At 48.3% G+C, this 15,228-nt stretch overlaps 1 protein-coding gene across 2 annotated transcripts in view; it reads right to left on the bottom strand.

Annotated features, from left to right (window-relative positions):
* PRR36 (proline rich 36) overlaps nt 1-15,228 on the bottom strand; it is a 94,898-nt gene that overhangs the window by 21,778 nt on the left and 57,892 nt on the right. For both annotated transcript variants that reach the window (XM_078681345.1, XM_078681356.1), the window contains exons 2-3: nt 11,376-11,917; nt 8,577-8,679 (exon numbers count right to left, since the gene is read on the bottom strand). In XM_078681345.1, the coding sequence (XP_078537471.1) occupies nt 8,577-8,679; nt 11,376-11,844 (572 nt within the window). In that variant the 5' untranslated portion in view covers nt 11,845-11,917. The remainder of the gene's footprint in view (nt 1-8,576; nt 8,680-11,375; nt 11,918-15,228) is intronic.

Raw genomic sequence — 15,228 nt, 5'->3', positions numbered from 1 at the left:
TCTAAAATTCCGTTCATACAGACCTGGATTTTATTAACAAGCTTTGGGTAAAACCGTAGGTATGACATTGGCTGTCAGCCTTTTGACTTTTTCAATGTTTGTTTTGACATGGTTTTTCTAAAGCATTAATTGTGTGGGAGCTGCTGGGCCCATATATCTCTCACCAAATTTGACAAAGCTAGATTATTATTCCAAAAGTGTCCTTTTTAAGTCTCGCTGCGAAAAGCGCACTCTCGCTGAGAGAACTATAGCTGTCGGCTCAGCCGACAACGAGGGGAGACAAGAACTGGCCACGCGCGCAGCATTGTCTATGGCAGAGGCGGATTCAGACCCGCGCCTCCGGATTGGGTCGCGCGCGTGAGCGGTCTACGTTACAAGCTCACGCACGCAACGCAATCCGAAGGCGCGCGTCTGAATCAGCCTCTGCCATGATGGTGCCCTGTCCGCTCTTGCTCAGCGCGCTCCACGCTGCAGGTTGTGCTCGCTGGGTCTCTCTCGTGCGCAGCTCGGGCACTATGTGCCTGCCTCGTGCACGGTGCTCCTCGCGCCGCAGACTGGGGTCACAGCGTGCACGCACAACACACAGAGGAGCGGACATGTGAGCGAGGTCCATGCACTGTGCACAGAGCACACTCGGAGAAGGAAACCAGCACATACAGGTACACAGGGCACTGTGCACACATCACTACCAGAGAGCACACTCGGAAAAGGAAACCGGCACACACAAACTCCAGAAATCGGACCCTCGAGGGTGATCGCAATCGGAAGACCGGCACAGGCTGCATCCATCTTCGCAGTTTGAGGACCGCCGCAGGCAGCACCCAAATTCAGAAAGAATTCGTGGGATGCAAATACGGACCCTCGAGAGTGCCTCCAGCCCCGGACACGGACCCCTCCCTGCACCTGGACACCACGAAGGCTGCCACCCAAAAACGGAGCTCCATAGCGTCTGACCCTAAAATGGCCACCCAATCAAGACAGCGCTGAAGCTAACTCGCGGCTAACGGGCTGCAGGCAACTCAAGGACATCCTGCAGTGGGCCAGAGAGAGCCTCGACCCTCCCTGATCTAAAAGCTGGCACAAGGGGTTCTGCAGGCAGCTGTATTGGAGCCACTGCAGAGCTCTGCACTGCCTGCCCTTAAAATGGCTGCGCCGCCGACACAGCATCCGATTGCCAGAACCCCGAATCTAACGGGCCACTCCTTAAGGTCACCTCTCAGACCCATGAGAGTCCAGACAGCCCCAGACATAGATCGCTCCCCTCACATTGGCCAGCAAATGGAATACCATTAGGAAACCGGAGCGCAAGCTGCTCCAGAGCTACACAACGCCTCACTTTAAAATGGCCGCACAGTTAGGACACTAATTGAATACTCCTGGGAAACGGATGACAAGCAATTGTGTTGACACCCATCACGGGACTAAGGAGAAGCCTCGATCTCCTCTGATCCTCAATCTGTCACTATAGGGAGATGTGCGAGGCGAGAGTGGCGAGCACAAACAATGTTTATATACAGATTGCAAATTAAAAACAAATTAATGCAAAGCATTGTCATTTACAATGCCAGTAACTCAAACTTTAATGCTGCGAGACCTATTGCATTGCAAATGCTTATTATGATTTGGTATAATTCTCGTCAGTCATTTTAGAGACATTAAGGTTACATTTTTATAAATATCGGTTGCTCCTGTACTCCCACGAGAAAGAACCACCAATATTAATTTTGATTGGTCAGGCCTGTAGGAGTTCTGTGGGAACGGCCAATGTGGTTGGCATCCGCAAAATGAAGACAAATGTTTTGTTTACTATTACAGGATTTGGTTAAAGATATGTGTGGTCTGTCTAGGTCTCCATTTTGTGGTTTTAACTTCCATTTTCTGTCATTTAACCTCTAAATTAGCAGAACCCAATAAAAAAGCAATTCTAGCATTTGCTGATTCACGGGACCATACGAATAGGTATTGTGTGCCTAGTGACGTGCAATTGCCGATGCATATTCAGGATCAGGATTTACGAAAATTGGGATCTGGTGTCCTGAAGAAAGCCTGGGTCTCACTTAAGTGTCGGTTTATAGGCTGAAACATGTCGGCCTACATACGCAAGTATACTAACTAATCTTGTGCGGCCCTCTAGTTTTTAATCATCCCTTACATCTACCCATATTAAAGGACAGTACTGGGGTGTAGCTAACGAATAGTTTCTTACCTGTCGGTGTAGTTTTGCAGCTTGAAGATCTTTCTGGATTCACTATGCTGTGCATATTCCGCAATCTGGTGGTTGGGTCCGGAATCGTAGTCTTTTTTTCTCTCTTTTTTTTTTTTTTGTCGTAGCCCAGGTGGGCGTCGACGTCCCACCATTTGGTGTACCTTCGGTGACATCGGCGTGCTTCCGGCGGAAGCTACCACCCTTGGGCGCCATCTTCGGATTTTTTTTCTGTCTCTTTTTCTTTTGTCTTTGTAGTGAATCCATGGCTATGTTTGTTAACCGTTTTTCAACGTTAGTATTTCCTCGTATCATGTAATTGTTCCAACTTGCTTTCTTTTCCATCTGTTTCCACCCTCTTTTCCAGCCTCGTCTTTCTGGCGGAGGCGGGTGGGTTCGCTAGTGAATCCAGAAAGATCTTCAAGCTGCAAAACTACACCGACAGGTAAGAAACTATTCGTTTTGCAGCGTGAATCTTTCTGGATTCACTATGCTGTGCATAGATTTTGTAGCGGTTTTCGTTACTTTTGTGGCGGTTGGGTGGAAGACGAGCGTTGGTTGTTGAAAATATGTTGAAGCACTTTTTGCCCTACTTGTGCTTCTTTGTTTATCTGTACATCCACGCAATAGTGCTTAGTGAAAGTGTGCACTGAAGCCCATGTTGCCGCCAGGCATATGTCCTGAATTGGTGTGTTGGCCAGAAAGGCAATTGTTGCTCCTTTCTTCCTGGTGGAGTGGGCCTGTGCCCCTCCTGTTAGCTCCTGGCCAGCTTGTTTGTGGCAGAATTGAATGGTCTGTGCGATCCATCTAGCTATGGTGTTTTTAGTTACTGGTTTGCCCATGTAACTGTTTGCGAAGGACACGAAGAACTGTTTAGTCTTCCTGTGCTCCTTCGTTCTTTCAATGTAGTGCATCACAGCCCTTCTTGCGTCTAGGGTGTGGAGCGACCTCTCAGCGCTTGTGGTGGGGTTTTGGAAGAAGCTAGGGATCTGAATACTCTGATTCATGTGGAACCTTGACACCACCTTTGGCATGAAGTGAGGGTCAGTTCTCATCACGACCCTGTCACTGTATCTGGATGTAGGGTTCCTGCAGTGTGAGAGCCTGCAGCTCACTCACCCTTCGTAGCGAGGTGATTGCTACCAGAAAAGCCATCTTCATTGTCAACATTTGCAGTGATGCTTTATGGATGGGTTCGAAAGGTGCTTTCATGAGCTCCGTCAGTACCACATTTAAGTTCCAGGCCGGTGGCGGCATTCTTTTAGGCAGCGCTATTCTTTTAGCTCCTTCCAGGAATCTTTTTACGACTTGGGATGTGAAGAAGCTTCTTCCTGTTTCTCCTCTTGTGTATGCCGCAATCGCTGCCAGGTGCACCCTCAGCGAGGATGAGCTTAGTTTAGCTTTAATTAGGTGCGTGAGGTACCTTAGCACCGTGGATTCCTTGGTCAGTTTCCTTTGGAGCCGTTTCTTGCAACACCATTGAGTGAATCTTTTCCATTTTTCCCCATAGCACTTGTGTGTGCTGGGCCTTCTTGCCTCTCGCAGCACCCGCAGGGTGCTCTCTGGTAGTTTTAGGTGTGCGAATTCTAAGTCCTCAGGAGCCAGGCTGAGAGGTTGAGGCTCTCTGGCTCTGGGTGTAGAACTTCTCCCTTTTCCATGGAGAGTAGGTCTCTTCTTTTTGAGAACTTGTGGGGTGGCCCCTGCGCCATCTCCATTATCTGAGAGAACCAGGTCTGTCTGGCCCATTGTGGTGCCACAAGGATGAGCGTCATGTTGCTCTTCATGCATTTGTTGAGAACCCTGGGGATCAGTGGTATCGGGGGAAAAGCGTAGGCAAATGTTTTTGACCAGCTTATCCATAGGGCACTCCCCTGGGACCGTGCCTCTGGTTGCCTGGATGCAAAGTATTGGCATTTTGCATTCCGGTGTGTTGCAAATAGGTCTATTGTTGGGGTGCCCCATTTCCTGAATAGACTCTCTGTTTCCTGACTGTTGAGTTCCCACTCGTGGGACGCTGAAGTCTGCCTGCTGAGCCAATCCGCTTCTACATTATCCTTCCCTGGCAGGTGTATGGCTAGCAAGTCTATTTTTAGTGGTATAGCCCATTTCCAGATCTCCTGTGCCAAGTTTGACAGAGGGAACGATTGAGTTCCCCCCTGTTTGTTTATATAAAACATCGTTGTGGTGTTGTCTGTTTGTCTAAGCACCTTCTGGTTGTACAGGTGTCTCTGAAAGGCCTTGAGGGCTAGCAACACAGTTTTCAGTTCCAGGTAGTTAATGTGCCTGACTGCATCTGTAGGGCTCCACAGACCCCTCACTCTGAGCCTGTTCATGTGTGCGCCCCACCCCTTCTGGGATGCGTCTGTGGTGATGGTCACTGTTGGGTCCGGTGGTGTTAGAGGTTTCCCTTCTGTTATTCTCTCCTTGGTCCACCCCCTTATCTCTTCCTGCACCCTGTGCGTTACAACCACTAGATCCTCCCAACTTCCTGTAGCTTGTGACCATTGTTGTTGCAGCCACTCTTGGAGTGGTCTCATTTGCAGGCGTACATTGGGGACCAGGTGTATGCATGATGCCATCATCCCCAAGATCTTGCTCACAGTCCTCACTGTCAGAGCTCGCCCCTTCTGGTAGTGACGTTTCTCCCTCAACAGACTGAGCGTTCTCTTCTCGCTCGGTAGGACTCTGCATTGGACGGTGTCGATCTGGGCTCCTAGGAAGATCTTCACCTGCTCTGGTTCCATCGAGAATTTTTCCCAGTGTATGGAGAACCCCAGGTTTGTTAGCGTTCTTGTCACCTGTTCTGCATGCTCTTTGCATGTCCTGTAACAGCTTGCCTTTACCAGCCAGTCGTCGAGGTAGGGGTACACGTGTATCCCCATTCTTCTTAGATGTGCGGCCACTGCTGCGAGGCATTTGGTGAACACCCTTGGTGCGGACTTTAGGCCGAACGCCAGGGTCGTGAATTGGTAGTGATCCTGGTTTACTGTGAACCTTAGCATGTGCTTGTGCTGCCTGTTCATGGGGATGTGCAGGTACGCATCTTTGAGGTCTATTGTAGACAGGAAGTCCCCTGCTTTTATTTGTGGGATGACCTCTTGTAGGGACGTCATTTTGAATTTTTGAGTTTTGACGTATTTGTTCAGGAACCGTAGGTCCAGGATGGGTCTTAGACTTTCGTCCACTTTTGGCACTAGGAAGTAGTTTGAGTACACTCCCTTGTTCCGTTCTTTGAAAGGAACTCGTTCGATGGCCGCTTTGAGGAGCAGTTCTTGGGCTTCCTCTTGCAGTAGTTGCAGCTCTTTTCCCGAGTGCTGTCTTTTCTTTGGTTTTCTGTTTGGTGGCCTCTTTTCTAATTCTATGCAGTATCCGTACTGCATGATATTGAGTATCCACTTGTCTGTTGTTATTTTGCTCCACTCCTGGAGAAAAAATCTTAATCTTCCTCCTACCGGTGTTACATGTTCCTTTGTGTATTGTCCGTGTAGCCCTCTCCTCTTTGTTTTTCCGTGCTCCTCCCCGGAGGGTTTGGGTGGTGGGGCACCTTCTCTCGTCTGAAGTCACTTAGAGGGTGGTTGTTCACCGCCTCTCCTTTGGCCTCGTCCATTTCCTCTTGACCGAAAGGACTGGCCCCTGCTTTGGTAGTTCCAGCCTTGCCGCTGCTGGCCCTGGTTGTCACTCTGTTGCCCCTGGTGGAAACTTTGGTGAGAATCTCCTCGCTGATTTCCACCTCTGCCGTTCGGCCTCCGTGTAGGAGTGCCCCTTCTCATCCCTCTGAACTGCAGGGCCCCCATGGACCTTGCCGTCTCGTTGTCTTTCTTCAGTTGGGTGAGCTTATCATCAACTGGGGCTCCGAACAGTGTTTCACCGTTGAAGGGTGTGTTCAGGATGTTGTTCTGAACCTCAGCCTTGAATCCTGAGATCCTGAGCCAGGCTTGCCTTCGTTCTGTGATGCCTATAGCCATCAGTCTGCTGGATGTTTCTGCCCCATCCAAGGCTGTCTTCAGGCACGAATTGGAGATGCTCTTCCCCTCTTCCACAAGGTGTGATGCCCTCTCACGGTATTGTTCCGGAAGGTGCTTGAGCAACTGTCCCATCTCCTCCCAGTGCTGGTATTAATGCCTATTCAGGAGGGCGTTGGAATTCGCCATCCGCCAGTGCGTTGCGGCGTTCCTCTCAATCTTCCTGCCAGTTAGATCCATCCTCCTGCTTTCCTTGTCAGGTGGGGGTCCAGACGTTGGGAGGTTTGCCCTTTTCCTGGCTGTTGCAGCTATTATAGAATCTGCTGTGACGGATCCCTTGGTGTAAGCTGGGTCTTGGGAGGAGAATTTGTATTTCTTCTCCGTCCTCGGCGTTACTGATCTGCACGTAGCCGGGTCCTTGAAGGCTTCCTTCCCCTGGTCTGTGATACTCTTGAGCATGGGCAGGAACTGGCTTCTTGTCTGTATGGGGAGCAATGTCTCGAGCAGGAAGTCTGCTTCTGGCTTCTCCTCTTCCATCTTAACGCCATAGGCTGCTGCCGCCTTTCTTACCACCTCATTGTATGCCCCAATGTCATCCGGTGGTGAAGGCCTCGAGGGGTATGTTTCCACCGCCTCCTCTGGGTTTTCGGCCTCGATGTCCTGCCATTCCTGGTCTTGGGCCGTCGAGGAACCTGAGCCGTAGCTTGACTGCTGTTCCCCGTAACCCCCTTCTGTATAGTAGAGGTCTTCCTCCTCTTCGTGCTCCGAAGGTTCTGGGGTTTTCGGCGGCTCTTCGACGTCGAACTCCTCGGGCTCCTGTACCTCAGCGACAGTCGTTGCCGGCTTCGAGGGGATCTTGTAGCTTCTCATTTTTTCATCGAAATCCTTCCTTCTCTGAAGGATGTTCTCCATTTCGGCCTCGAGCCTCTTTCGCTTTCTCTGCATCTCTGCGGCCTGTTCGTCGTCGAGCGTTTCGGCCGCCCTTTTCGGCGGCGCCGTCGACGTCGAAGCTTTCTTTGGCTCCTTTTCTTTCGACGTCGAAGTTGAAGTCGAGGTCGAAGTCGAAGGCCCTCTTTCGGGTGCTTGCTTCGATGACCTTTGCTTTTCGCTGGTCTTCTGCCGCCGGGAGTCCTTCTCGGAGGATCCGCTGGGCTCTTTTTCGGAGGATGCAGCTTCAGTCGTCGATTTGTTCGACGCCGGTGCTCCTTTCGAGGCTTTGGGCTCAGACTTTCGAGAGTCTGCCTCTGGTTTTCGAGGCCCTGTGGGAGTTTTTGGGGTCGTAGACTCCCCTACCTTTTCAGGCGTTTTCTTATCGGTCTCAGCGACCGTGAAGTCATCTGGGCCTTCGGCGATGTTGTCCTCGTCGTCTGTGGAGAGGCCAAGTTCATAAAGCGTCGGGGCTTGGCCCTTGCCCTGCATCGTGTGATGAGCCGTCCTCTGTCTTTCTCGAACTCGGAGTGTCTTCGGCTTGAAGACTGAGCAGGCGTTGAAGTCTCTGCTCTCGTGGTCAATAGGTAGGCAGAGGTTGCAGACTGGGTGCTGGTCCTTCTGTGCGAACTTGTGGTGGCAGTTCTTGCAGAATTTAAAGGGCGTCTTGTACATCCCTGCGCTCAGGGGGCCCCCTATGTGTGCATTCCTCGAAGTACGTCGAAGATTTTGAGATTTTCTCCTTTCTTCGTCGTTTCCTCTCTAAAGGTCCTCTTCTCCCGATCTTCTCAGGTCTTCGCGGTTGAAGATTTGCAGTATTTTCTCCTTTCCTTCTCCAAAACTTCTGGAGCTTCACCCGGCGATCCAGACCCAACGGCGGAAAAAAGAATCTGAAGATGGCGCCCAAGGGTGGTAGCTTCCGCCGGAAGCACGCCGACGTCACCGAAGGTACACCAAATGGTGGGACGTCGACGCCCACCTGGGCTATGACAAAAAAAGGAGAAAAAAGACTAAGATTCCGGACCCAACCACCAGATTGCGGAATATGCACAGCATAGTGAATCCAGAAAGATTCACGCTGCAAAAATGTATTTTTTATATAATCTACATCTTGTTTCCGCTATTACCACTTTCTCACAAGTACTCATCACAAGGAGCCCATTCACCATTGGAGGGTTCTTTGGTGAAGGAGGTGTGGCCAATGATGAAGCATGACACCCAGGGGAGGTGTATGAGGCCACACATTTCTATTTTCTAATTGTCTGGTACCTTGGGTGTCTTATACATTTCTGGAGATGTAGTATTGCGGACCCTATATTGAAGGGACATTCTCACCTAATGGGCAGATTTGCACTCATTTTTTTCACTATTTTGCTTTTGTTTTGTTACATATTTCTTATTTTAAAGCAGGTAAGCTCAGGTACTAGATATAAGCAACAGGAACCGAACATGCCTGTATCTAGAGAACCCACCCACTTCCATACCTGGTCGCAGGAGCGTTTCTTGTCGGAGCCGGTCTAGCAGTCCCGGGGCGCTCCAGCTTTACTGGAGCAGTTTTCAATGTCGCCGGAGCGGCTGGCTTTGGACCTTAAAAACAAAAGAAAATCACATGTCAATCACTGAACCTTTAAAGAGGTGGCAGCGAGCTTAGTTTGGGATCCCAAAAGCTATATACGGTAAGTGAGTAGAATTCATGGTCCCGGAGTAGAAGCATCACTAGTGACGCATACTGGAACACACCCAAAATGACAGAGGAATTGCGCTAACCAAGGCTGTTCCACTACTCGAAAACACTAATAAAAATATATTAGAATATATATATATTTTTTTAAATGCGCAAAAAGAGGGTGTTCCACCATTAAAAGGTAGAGATAACTACAGAATGTGTCGAAAACTGAACCAAATTACTTACCTGTAACAAGAGCGTGGTAAACTAATCTAGTGTCACGTACGCTACATAATCACAGCGGCTAGTGGTTGGGCTCAGAATCTGATCTCCTTTATCGAATGAATGTAAAATTGTTGGGTGTTGACCACAGATGCAGAGAGTTTGACACCCTTGGCCAGAATCCAAGGGTGACCGACACAAAATGCGTTAATGGGACAGACTTGTTAGCGTGGAGGCTACCGGATACAGATAAGCGTGTATATTTGGGAGTCTCACAGGGTGCCGAACAGTGTGTTCTGATTCACTTTGTGTGCTAAAATTGTTGCAAAATCTAGGCTACAGCAGGAGTCCGGCCGGAAGCGAGGCATGACCTCTATGCTGCATTCCTGGTTTGAGTGGCCTTGCATAGTGTGAGCGCTAGTAAAACCCCTTCCAAGCAGCTCCATGGTTAAGAGTTTCATGAAGTGCAGGGGGTCGGCACTGTCCTCAGGTTTGCTTTTAAAGAGCTCCTGAGAGTTAAACCTAAGCTCGATTCAAAAGGCTCTGGACTAAGATGCAGGGGTGGGGGAGGGGAAGAACTGCACATAGAATGCCCTGTCCTTCCTTGAGGGTCATGAATATGTAATAATGCATAGAACGGAGTTATAGCCTTGAGGGGACATGGGTATGCAATAAAAGCCTCGAATGACTGTACCCAGCAGGGCTGTTCTATCCCTAGGGATGAATACACGAAATAATGCATAGAAAACAGCACTGAGCAGATACGTGCTTCCCTTAAGGGACACTGATATAGATTAACCTATAGAAGACCTGTGCATCGTGAGGCTCTTACCCTACAGGGGAACGCATATGGAATAGCCCATGCTTAACTTGAGCCGGGGTTAGTAATGCCCACCTGCACTCTTTTAGGGACCAGGAATGGTACCAGGATAAGTAATGGTAACATACTGACCCTCAATGCATCAAACCTAAAAACGTCTTTGTCGGACCAGAATACATTACATGGTCGGTACTTTAACATAAATAATACACGGGATTCTGCAATCGTGATAAAATAAATGATATCTCATTTCTTTATAATAGGTGACTTGTGAGTCACCCAGCTGCCCATTACAAAGAAATGAAGTTAGAACTAGACTGTAATAATTTATTACAGCTGCATTCTGACATCACAATGCCTGCTGCCAGGGCCAGCAGCTGAGTGAAGAGGCAGGTCAGGTCACGAAGCAGAATTAAAGCAGCTGTTTAAGGAACAAGATGCAGCTTTCCTTCCTTCTGCTCTGTTTTTCTAGCTCTATAGTGCCAAGCAGAAAGAAGATATTTATGGCAGCATGTTTGTTTCGTTTACACCTTAGTTAATTGTATAAGTGCTAGAATCTTTCTGCATGTTTCTACACGTTCAGAGCTACTGCAGCTTTTATTTTTAATCAATTCAAATAGCTCTTTGACACTAATATCTAACAGGTTTTTTTGATGTGTTTAATTTTGCACATGATTCTATTTTTATCCTTTGTGTTTGCAAACATGCGCTCTCTTTCATTTGAAAGCACTAGGCACCAAGAATGTAAGTGCTCTGTGGGAAAGGCGATGGTGTGCCCATGCATTATAAGGGGAATTACGACATCCTTATAACGTACGACAGGGGATACTTTATCCCATATAGTAGAGGTTTATTTTGGTGCAGTTACCATGAAAATATGCTTCTTTTATTAAACAATATAGTGTTTTTAAAAACAGAAGTAAATGCCGACCTGCTCTTTGTCTCAAGAGAGTAAAACAGTACCTGTATAAATATGCCCAGGAGGTGGAGTTTTGGTGATCACATGCTTGCGGTGTTCTGGAATGGTCTATAAAAGCTAGGGTGAACAATAAAAGTGAATATTGCAACTGCATTCTGCAAGGTGCAGCTAACAATGAGCCACGATTGCAATAATAAAGTTCCTCAAGCTTTGGTCCCCTTTCATGAAACAGAGGGTAAGGATGAAGCGGAGTGTGTTTTGATACTTTATCTAAATGCAGTGTTAGGTTTAAAGACCAATTGGCTGTTGAGAGTGAAATCTAACTGGATGCAATCAATATCTCCGCAATTGGGACACTTGAAGACTTAAAGTGGGTATAACGCTTTGCTAAAGGGCACACCCTGTTCCTAGATATATCTGAGCTCACTGGGAGGGGGCAAAGCTCACTGGGAGGGGGCAAAGCTGAAGGCTTTGCCCATTCCCAGCGAGCAGGCGTCAGAGGAAGTTAGCACAAGGCAGGGCTGTAATATAAGAAATATTAGCTCCTTATACAAGGCCAACATACTTATCTTTAAAATAAGTCTCATTCAAAGGAAGAAAAGGTTAAACATACGTCATTCGACAAGGTCGGAGGGAGGAAGATGCCAGAAACGTACCTGTGGGCTGCTTTGTAGTGGTGGTCGTTGGCTTCCCACTCGACGGCCGAGCTGGTTTAGATTGAGTCTGGTCTCCATTCTTCACACCCACCGCCTTCTCCACTTTCTTCCCATTGGTCAAGAGGCCTTCACCATTGGGCTTTGAGACAGGCGCCTTTTTCACAGCTGTGCCAGATGGTGCGGGGTTTCCCACCCGAGGCTTGGGCGCTGCATTGGGTAACTTCTTGTCAGGCCCCTCTGCCTTCTTCAAAACTCCATTGCCCAGTGGTTTGGCAGTGGCAGGCCTCGAGTTGGGCAGCGGCTTCTTCTCTGCACCCTTCACCTGGTTCTGCAGGGAGTTCTTGGTGGGCAGTACTTTTGCTGTAGATGCCTTGACTTTGGTGGGTTTCCCCGTTCCGTTCTCTGTGGCAGGGGCTTTGGTTTGGCTTTCTCCGTCAGCGGGATGGTGGGAAGGCTCAGCAGCCTCCATCTTGTTTCAGTCACTGGCTGCTTGTTGGGTTTCGGAGAAAGGCGACCAGTTGCAGAGCCGGGTGGCTGGTTATCTGCAGCAGAGAGGAGAAAAATAACAAGATTATCAAAAGATGCTACAGGCCTCAGTGATAAGGTAAAGGGGTGCAAGTGCAGTTGGAGGGGCAGTCTAGGGAAATGATGACGGGGGGATGGGCGGGAGGTCACAATATACAAGAGGACTAGACGGGAAGGGGCAGACAGACTAGAGGAGATGGCGGAAGAACAAGTGGGCCAGAAGGGGTTGCAGGGATGATGCAAACTAGAAGGCTATGATGAGCAGCTGGACCAGAAGGGAAGGAAATGGTCCAGGGGAGGGGGCCTAAGGCGGTCTTAAGGACCAGGAAAGGGTGGACAGAAAAGAGACAGGAAGAAACAGGCCCAAAGGTGAAGGAGAGGAAAAGGCAGACATGGGGGTCGAAGAGAAGAGTGACAAAGGATGGGGTGTGCGATTGGCAAGAGAATGGTGCAACTACAAGAGGGCTGGATTGGAGGAAGAAGAGAAGCGCTTTTCAGGGGTAGACGGAAGAATACATATGGGGATGGAGGAGAGGTCCCCCTTCCTCCAAAAGGAGGAGATTTCAGCTGTGGACTAAATTAAGAGGACGCCGGAGCATTCCATACCCCAGCCACCCAGGGGTGGCCATACCCTCTGGACTGAAAAGGACAGGGAAAAGGTTAGTCAGGAGAGCACGAATCACACAATAAGTTGTATTACAGGGGTTTTATATAGTGCGCCGTTCACTAATTTCATAGCGTGTACACTGGAGCTGGGGGAATGCAGCTGTGGGCTTTTGTCAGGGAACAATCTCTGTGAGAAACTCTACCCAATGCCCCCTGCTATTAGTGAATGTGTGGGTGAGGCCTTTTACATGATTTGGGTTGCGACCTCGGTGTTGGAAGAGTAGGGTGTATGCATACGAGATATGCCATAAACTGTCTATGTGGGATGGTTATTAGTGGGGGGGGCATGGAGGGTGGTTCTTTTGCCTCCCCAAACCCCTCCACTTACACCCCAGTCATTTATGCTGTTTTTGTAGTAAGTAGTTGAGAGTTTCGAAGTGGTGTGCAGGCAGAGAGGCCTTGGCACAAACTGGATATTGGGCCTCAGTTTCAGTGTGGGGGGGGGGGGGGGGGTGGGGGTCAGGTAGTTGGCTCTTTTTCCACTGTGCTCCTACTTCCCACAGAGAGATGTCCTCATTCACCTTGACTAAGGAGGAAAGGGATTAAATGTAGTTGTGAGGTTCTAAGCAGGCTTGGGCATAATTTAAATAGCGCTGCGCGATTCGTGTAATTTCGCATCACACTAGTTATATGAAATTTCCTGAAATTACGCCACTGTGTAATTCTGTTCTTTTGCAGTAAACCTTCACTCTGAACGCGCCGTTGCTGGTGGAAATTTACTGCAAAACACACCGGATCAAGAGAACACAAGCGGCTATTATTCGCATGCTTTGTTTAAATGTGTCCTCGCGCCAAAAAAATTACCCTAAGACGCATTTTCCGCTCAAATATAGTGCAAAATGACAGATTTGCAGTTTGTGTAATTTTGCCATAATCCCACAAATTTCGCAGTCGTGGGTTCTACGTTTGGCCCAAAGTCACTCATGCAGAATCACACAGGGTCTCAGTTGAACCACTGATTGGTTGTGTTATCTTGGGCATGTACATCCGGCTCCTGGAAGCGGAGGAAATCTGCGCTAAGAGGAGCGCCTTCAGTACAGGCGTGAGGCAGGGCGCGGAGGTATCGATCTTGGATGGATCTGAAAGCCACTGGAGATCTTTCGTTCAGACACTTCAAGGATGTAGGACACAGGACCCAGCCCTGGGCTAAAGGGTCAGCGCCCGAGCAGGGAGGTAACACCATCTAGGAGCATTATGGATCGATTTTAATCAAGAACATGTCAGGCAGCAGCACGGCCCGCCTTGTGTTTTATGTCCACAAGACCCTGCCTCGACCAATCCCTGGATCTGTCCAAATGGCCCTGGAGGAGGAGAGACATTCGCCATAAATCACCGGCCAGCAGATTTTCAGGGATAAAACACTTGCCACCGCAAACGTGTCGCCTGGGCTTTTTCAATCCATAAAGGCTGAAGAACAAGCTGCCCAACCCATGGCAGAACCTTGCAAACATTATTTAGCGTAAATGAACTGCTTCATACGGATACCCTTTTAATATTACGCCCTTCTTACAGGTTACATAAACAAACGATGTACACAATGTAGCTTTAAAATTATTCATCCTACTCTGCAGATTACCTGGTCCCCTGAAGCCCCCTATGCTCATTAGGACTGACGCATTAGCCCCTGGATTAACAAAGGAATGCCTCTTCAGCAAACCTCATCTGATGGATTTTAGATTAGAGGCGCAGATATTTCTTTTCTGGCCAGCTCCCCTTTCCTTCTACCACGAAATGTGCATGTTTTCTGGTTTATTTTAACCCATGCAAAGTTTTTCTAAATATATCGAGGTAATTTTCCCTCCTAGCGAGCACAGTCAAGCTGGAAAATGTATGCAGAATTTCTCGGGCAATTTACCTTTCGCTCAACCAGGGAGAAAACACAAGGAGCCTCATTACAGCTGCCTCCCAAATCCCAGGTGGCCACGTCATGCCTTCCAAATATACCCTTTAGTGGGGTGTTTGGAGGATGCACATATACGAGATTTTCAGCTTGGAACGAGACAACGCGCTATGCCAATTGATGTGCATGGTCTGCCTTCTTTTCAAGCAGTTTTTCTTTCACACTGGTGCAAAGTAAAAGAAGCATTTATAATAAACTGTAATTACTGCAAAACTCAGAATAATTTGGCATTTTGGACGCATGCACGAGTACGCCCAAATCAGGCCAATTGCGCGCCAATTGCAATGAGGCTCTACTTAAGGGGTGCCAGTCTTACACCTAGGATGCCCAAATCCATGCAAGATGTTCAGCATAACACCAACTATGTAAATAGGGTCTTCACCCTAACTCATTTTCCTATCATTCCTTTTTGATTTGTAAATTGCTCCTCATCTTATACCTGTATTTGTATAATTACAAACTGTCTCTTTTGTAACCTGTTATTATTCACTGCTGTGGATTGTTGATGATTTTTGTTCCTGTGACTAACTTTTTTATACTCATGTAAAGCGCTCTGATACTTCTCGTCCAGCCAGCGCTATATAAAACCTCTAAAATAAATCAATTTAAAAAAAAACAAAAATAGGTTCCATCCAGATCCGTAATGCGCAAATGTATTTTATGGGGCTATCCCAATAGCCTTGCCAGGATCCAGCCCTTTTGGGCCCACGTGGAACATTTTTACTCTAACTGTATTCTGTGACATATGTTTTTGAGCTCTCC

Source organism: Lissotriton helveticus, chromosome 1_1 (genome assembly GCF_964261635.1).
Source record: "Lissotriton helveticus chromosome 1_1, aLisHel1.1, whole genome shotgun sequence".
NCBI classification, from domain to species: Eukaryota; Metazoa; Chordata; class Amphibia; order Caudata; family Salamandridae; genus Lissotriton; species Lissotriton helveticus.
Note: the sequence above shows the minus strand (reverse complement) of the source record. Positions and strands in the feature narration are given on the sequence as shown.